Source organism: Mus pahari, chromosome 6 (genome assembly GCF_900095145.1).
Source record: "Mus pahari chromosome 6, PAHARI_EIJ_v1.1, whole genome shotgun sequence".
Classification (NCBI taxonomy): Eukaryota; Metazoa; Chordata; class Mammalia; order Rodentia; family Muridae; genus Mus; species Mus pahari.
Window position 1 is genome coordinate 86935431 of NC_034595.1, and position 6920 is coordinate 86942350.

At 48.9% G+C, this 6920-nt stretch overlaps 1 protein-coding gene across 1 annotated transcript in view; it reads right to left on the reverse strand.

The window, feature by feature from the left end:
* Pithd1 (PITH domain containing 1) overlaps positions 1-6595 on the reverse strand; it is a 12163-nt gene extending 5568 nt beyond the window's left edge. The window contains exons 1-3 of the mRNA XM_021200524.1: positions 6292-6595; positions 5756-5799; positions 5267-5344 (exon numbers count right to left, since the gene is read on the reverse strand). Coding sequence (XP_021056183.1) covers positions 5267-5344; positions 5756-5799; positions 6292-6492 — 323 coding nt within the window. The 5' untranslated portion in view covers positions 6493-6595. The remainder of the gene's footprint in view (positions 1-5266; positions 5345-5755; positions 5800-6291) is intronic.
* Between the last annotated feature and the right edge of the window lie 325 nt (positions 6596-6920).

Below are 6920 nucleotides of genomic sequence, written 5' to 3' on the forward strand. Positions count from 1 at the left end.
CACTAACCAAGAAAATGCAAATCTAAACCATAGGCTCTCTGTCAACCATCTTATCCTCTCAGAATAGTTACTACCAAAAAGACAAGAAAGAAATACTAGGGGCTAGAGAGATGGCTCAGTGGTTAAAAGCACTGGCTGCTTTTACAGAGGTCCTGAGTTCAATTCCCAGCAACTACATGGTGGCTCACAACCATCTGCAATGGGATCCAATGACCTCTTCTGGTGTGGCTGAAGTCAGCCATATATAAACAAATAAATCTTTTGAAAGAAAGAAAGAAAGAAAGAAAGAAAGAAAGAAAGAAAGAAAGAAAGAAAGAAAGAAAGAAAGACGGACTAATGAGGAAGCAAAGAAAGGGGAACGCACAACATCGTGGACAGGAATGCAAACTGGAGGTGTCGTTATGGAAAGTTCTTTAAAAACCAACCAACTAGACAAAACCCAAACAAACAGTTAATAGAAACACCCTATGATCTAACAATTCCCTTACTGAGTAAATACCCAGAGGAAAGGAACCAAGCTGGGGAGCAGGGGAGAGACAGCCACACGCCTACTGCCATCTGCTGCTTATTATAGTGCTATTCACAAAGTCCAAGAGACTCAACCTCAGTGCCCTCAGCAGATGAATGGAGAGAGAAAATGTGACCTAAGTACACTATGGGACGCTATTCAGTTATACAAAGAATAAAATCTGTCATTTGATGCAATGTAGCCAAGCTTAGAGGATACTATGCTAAGTAAAATAACACAAGACAAATGCCGAGTGCTCTCACACACGCAGGAGCATAGCAGGTTGACCTCATGGACACAAGAGCAGAGAAGCGACTACCAGAGCCTGAGATGTGCTGGAGCACAGAGGAAGACACTAACCAGTACACGATGCAGCTAGGTAGAAGGACAGCAGAACTCCTATGGCTAACAACTGACTATCAGGCAGGTAACCCAATGTCAGCATATGGAAGGCTGGCACAGGAAGACAGCCACACATTTGAGACCAGTGTGTGCTACAGAATAAGATCCCCCTCTGGAAAAAAACAAAGCAAAGCCTTAAGAAAAACTTCTCAGGCTGGTAAAATAGCTCAGTGGTTAACAGCACAGACTGTTCTTTCAGAGGTCCCGAGTTCAAATTCCAGCAAACACATGGTGGCTCACAACCATCCGTAATGGGGTCTGATGCCCTCTTCTGGTGGGTCTGAAGACAGCTACAGTGTACTTATATATAATAATAAACAAATCTTTAAAAAAAAGAAAGAAAACTTCTCAGGCATGGTAGTAATGGAAACAGAAGGATCAGGAGTTCAAGGTCAGCTTCAGCTACACAGTGAGTTAGAGACTGCAGTGAGTGGCCTGGTCTCACAAACAAAACCAAACCCCAAGCCCTGCCAGGTGTGGTATTTCGTACTTTCAATCCCAGCACTCAGGAGGCAGATCCAGGTGGATTTCTGAGTTCGAGGCCAGCCTGGTCTACAGAGGGAGTTCCAGGACAGCTAGGGCTACACAGAGAAACCCTGTGAAAGAAAGGGGGGTAGGGAGGGAGATAGAGAGGGAGGGAGAGAGAAGGAGAAAGAAGGGAGGGAGAGGGCAGGAGGAAGGGAGAAGGAAGGCAACACTAAGGGACTGGAGCTGTGTCTCCGAGGTTAAGAGCAATCATTTTGGATTCCCAGTCCCTACACGGTGGCTCACAACTACTAGTAACTCAGGTTCCAGGGGATTCAGCATCCTCTGCTGACCAGTACAAACATATTTACATAGTCTCAGGCATACACACATATCCATAAAATAAAACAAAGCATACAGATAATCAGTGTCTGGGTCATGGAGCAGCTAGCAAGGAGGAGCTCACTTTGCTCCACAGACCTTACCCTTAACCAGAGAGATACAGGGAGAGAGCAGCTTGAGCCAGTCAAGTTGATCTGTCCCCAGTAACTAAGTATCCAAAAAGGATCAGATCAGCGGGGCAGTGGTGGCACACGTCTTTAATCCCAGCACTCCGGAGGCAGAGGCAGGAGGATTTCTGAGTTCAAGGCCAGCCTGGTCTACAAAGTGAGTTCCAGGACAGCCAGGGCTACACAGAGAAACCCTGTCTCGAAAAACCAAAAAAAAAAGTATCAGATCAAATACCCACTTTCCTTCAAATGATTCAACACAGAGACAAGCTTTTAAAGATTTATTTTTATTGCTTTTATTTATGTGTTTCTGTGTGGGTGAATACCTACAGGTGTGTGTAACCAAGGAAGCCAGAAGAAGGTGTTTGATACCTTGGAGCTGGAGTTACAGAGGACTGTAAGCCATTGAGTGTGGGCACCAGGAATGAACTTTGATCCTCTCCAAGAGTGACAGGGGCTGGACCTAGGACTTCACCTGTGCTAAGTCCCCTCCCACTGAGCTACACAACCTTAGCCCCAAATTGAACTTGTCATTATATTAAAACTTTTACAAATGTCTTCTTATAACAGGATGTCATTCCGTAGCCCACGCTGGCCTGAAGCTCACTATATAGTCCCAACTAGCCTTAAATTCTCAGCAATCACCGGGCCTGGTGGCGCAGGCCTTTAATCCAGCACTCGGGAGGCAGAGGCAAGTGGATTTCTGAGTTCAAGGCCAGCCTGATCTACAGAGTGAGTTCCAGGACAGCCAGGGCTATACAGAGAAACCCTGTCTCGAAAAAACCAAAAAAAAAATCTCAGCAATCCTATCTTAGCCTTCCAAGTGCTAAGATTATAGGCATGAAATACTGTACCGCGCTTGTATTTTTTTCTTAAGATTTATTATGTGTATATGTGTGTGTAGGCTTGTGTGTATGTATCATGTACATGCAGGTGACCAAGGACACCAGAAAAGGATGTTGGATCCCCTGGAACTGGAGCTACAGGCAACTGAGCCACTTGATGTGTGTGCTGGGAATCAAATCTGGGTCCTCTGTAAGAGCATTAAGTGCTCTTAATCACTGAACCCTCTCTCTCTGGTCCCTTCATTTATTATTTCATGTATGGGTGCTTACATGTATGCCTGTGCACCTCATTTGTGCATCCAGTGCCCTCAGAGGACAAGAGGATGTCAGATTCCCTGGAAATAGAATTAAGAGATTGTTGTGAGCCATCATGTGAGTGCTGAGAATTGTGTGGGCCCTGAGTCCCCTGGAAAAGCAGCCAATATACTTAAATCACTGAGCTATCTCTCCCCCCCGCCTTTTTTTTAAGATTTGTTATTGCCAGGCGGTGGTGGCGCACGCCTTTAATCCGAGCACTTGGTAGGCAAAGGCAGGTGGATTTCTTAGTTCGAGGCCAGCCTGGTCTACAGAGTGAGTTCCAGGACAGCCAGGGCTACACAGAGAAACCCTGTCTCGAAAAAAAAAAAAAAAAAAAAAAAAAAAAAGATTTATTATTATATCCAAGTACACTGTAGCTGTCTTCAGATGCACCAGAAGAGGGCATCAGATCTCATTATGGGTGGTTGTGAGCCACCATGTGGTTGCTGGGATTTGAACTCAGGACCTTTGGAAGAACAGTTGGTGCTCTTAACCACTGAGCCATCTCTCCAGCCCCACTCTCCACTCTTTTGATACGGGTGTGTGTATGTGTGTATTTATGTCTGTGTGCTTGTGTGGCAGCTAGAGGACAACCTTGGGTTGAATGCCATCCCCCTTCGTTTGAACAGGATCTCGTATTGGCCTAGAGCTCACCAATCAGCTGAGGCTGGCTGCCCAGTAAGCTCCAGGAACTCCTGTCTCCTGTTTCCCAGCACTGGGATTATCAGAAGCACACTCTATAATCATTTTCACCTGAGGTGCAGCGCAGGTCCTTGTGATTGCTAGTGACTGAGCTATGCTCCTAGTCCTGCCTTGACCATTTTCAGTATCTTCTCAGAACTCACAAAGCAGATTCCTCTTCTTTCAGAATAAGGCAAACTCTCCAGAAGGGAGGACTACCAATGGTGGCAACAACAGACCTGGAACATCGCTGTGGCCACACAGATGGAGATGGAGCAATTCTACATCAGCACAACAGCGTAAAGATGGGAACTGTATAAAGTGAGAGGAGCCATAAAGAACATTTAGGGTCTGGCGAGATGGCTCAGTGGGTAAGAGCACTGACTGTTCTTCTGAAGGTCCTGAGTTCAAATCTCAACAACCACATGGTGGCTCACAATCATCCATAATGAGATCTAATGCCCTCTTCTGGTGTGTCTTCTGAAGTCAGCTACAGTGTACTTACATATAATAAATAAATAAATCTTTAAAAAAAAAGAAAAAGACCATTTGGGACCTGCAGCTAGGTTAAGGAAACTGCAAAGTCATCAGCAGCAGGCCTCAGCTTTGCACTGTCTCAGTGAATGGGGCCATGTCAGCACTTGGAAGAGATAAGCAGCTGGTCCCAAGGATGTTCACGCCAAGACAGTCACTGGGCTGGGGATGAGGCTCAGTGGTAGATAGAGCAGGTACCTCGTACTCACAAGGCCTAGTGTTCTATCCCCAGCACCACAAAACACACAAAAAAAGTCAGCTGGGTAGGGTAGCACTCAGAATACAGAGAAAGGCAGATCTCTGTGAGTTCCAGGCCAGCTTGATCTACATAACAAGTTCCAGGCCAGCCAGGGCTCCAAGAGAACCTGTCTCATAAGAAATAAAGTCATCTGGGGATGGTGGCACCCATCTGTAACCTGGAAGTTAGGAGTCCAGAAGACAAGAGATCCTGTCACAAAAGTGAAGGTGTGTGTGTGTGTGTGTGTACATATATGTATACACACACACACATATATCTTAAATTATTTATGTAATTAATGCAAGAAGCAATACATGCATTTCAATGTAACTAAGAACAAGGCCAACCTGTTGTTGAACTCACAATTCTCTTGCCTTATCTTCCTGAGTGCTAGGATTAAAATGTGTACCGCCACAGCCAGCTTGCCCAATCTGTGTGTGTCTCTGTGTGTGTGTGTGGGGGGGGTATATGCACAAAGAGGTCAACAGAGGCTGTCAAGTGTCCTCCTTTCTCGATCTTCACCTTATCCCCTTTCAACAGGGTCTCTCTTTGAACTTGGAGCTAAGCTGACCTCCAACAAGCTCTCGCATCCCAATCTTTCCACTGTCCACAGCATGGTGGTCATACCAGCTTTTTTTTAACCTGGATGTCGGGGATTTGAACTCTGATCCCCCACACTTGATGCAGCAAGCCCTCTAACCCACTGAGCCATCTCACTATCCCTGGAATATTATACCAGGAAAAGCCAGGTGGGAGTCTCCCGAGGGCTGAAGCCCTCGCTACTCACAGTCTCATCTCCGAGGGGTGTGAGTCATCGTCCTCGCCCATTATAATGACGCCTTTCAGCTTGACATTGCCCGTAAACCTGCCAGAATTCCAAAGAGAAGGTTGTCTACCTGGGATTGAACCCCAAGGAGCAGCAGCCCCAAGGAGCAGCAGTCGTGTGACCCTGACAAGACCCTTCCCTGTCTCAGCTTAGCTGACTCATCTGCCACCTGTAGTCCTTTCAAAGACACTGTCATTCCATACCTCCAAGAAATTTAATCACCTCAGTGTTTAATTCGACAAATGCATCTGTTTTCAGTCACACACACACACACACACACACACACACACACAAGCGACTATACTTTCTTTCTCAAACCCACCAAAGGAAATCTACCCCATCTCTAGACACAGGTGTGTAATCTCAACGTAGCCAACAAAATGAAGCCATCGGAAGAGACAACTGGGTACAGCCCAGTTTGCCTGAGGCAAGCGCCAAGGAGATACTTACGGAATATTAAACAGGAGCTCTTCGTCCGCATCACTTTCAACAAACTGCGGTGCAGGGGGAGGAAGCAACAGATATCTGTTGAGAACCTGCAATGTCAGGAATCTGGCCTCCCTGTTCTACAAACTGAGTTGCGATGCAAATGGACCTGTCCCACCAACCCGCGCCCAGGTCCTCATAGCTGGGAGCTGCTCAGTCTCCGTGTTCTAATCACCACGGCCCCTCTTAGAGGGATTCTAAAGGGGGTTGTTTTCCAGGCTGTGAACTCAAAGACCAGTGCTTCTGTGTATCCTTCTGGGGACCCTTCAAATGGCTCTCCAAGGGATCTGGGTTCCTGGTTAGAAACATGGATCGCGACCCCAGGCGAGGTGAGGCCATCGGACAGCTATCTGGACCAATGGTCAAGGCAGCCGTGCTCTCTGCTCTCCTCCCTCACAAGCCTGCGCCGCCTCGGAATGGAGGCAAAGCGCCCGCCTGGCTTCTCTGGGCCTCAGTTTCCCTGTCTGTCTACCCAGCGAGGCCCCGTGGCTCCCGCCCACCTTGGAGCGGTCGCTCCGCTCCTCCCACGGCTTGAAGACGCCGCGGCCGCTGCCCTCGCGGCTCTCGTTGAGGCACTGCAGTCGCTCCAGGTCGATGCGCAGGTACAGCCCGTAGGCCAGGCCCCGCTGCTCGGGCGGCTCCTCGCGTTCGGCGGCGCAGCGACAGCCGCCCCCGCCGCCGTGGCTGTGGCCGTGCGACATGGCGACGCCGCCCGCCCGCTCGCCTGTGACACCGTCGGCACCGCCGCTCACCCGGAGCTCACTCGGCTCCGCGCCGACCGCCAAGCGCCGCCACCCGAGCGTCGTAAAAGGCGCCCCTGCGCGGCGCATGCGCGCGCGGCCCGGAGGGCGGGGCCGGGAGGGATTGACGTGGACCTGCGCCAGCAGAGCTGGACGCTGGCGGTGTGGGTGAGTGGTACCGTTCAAGCGTGGAAACTGTAGGGCTGGGGACGCGTGGCAGGGACGCGAATCCTCCCCTCCCCTCCCGAGCCAAAGAGTGCGCTTTCTTCCCTAGCGGCCACCTTTCTCCGGAGTGATGGATAAGGCGGGGCGGACAGCACAGCAAAGCTTGCCTCCTCTCCCCCCCTGACGCCCTGGTTTTTTTTTTTTTTTTTTTTTTTTTTTTTTTT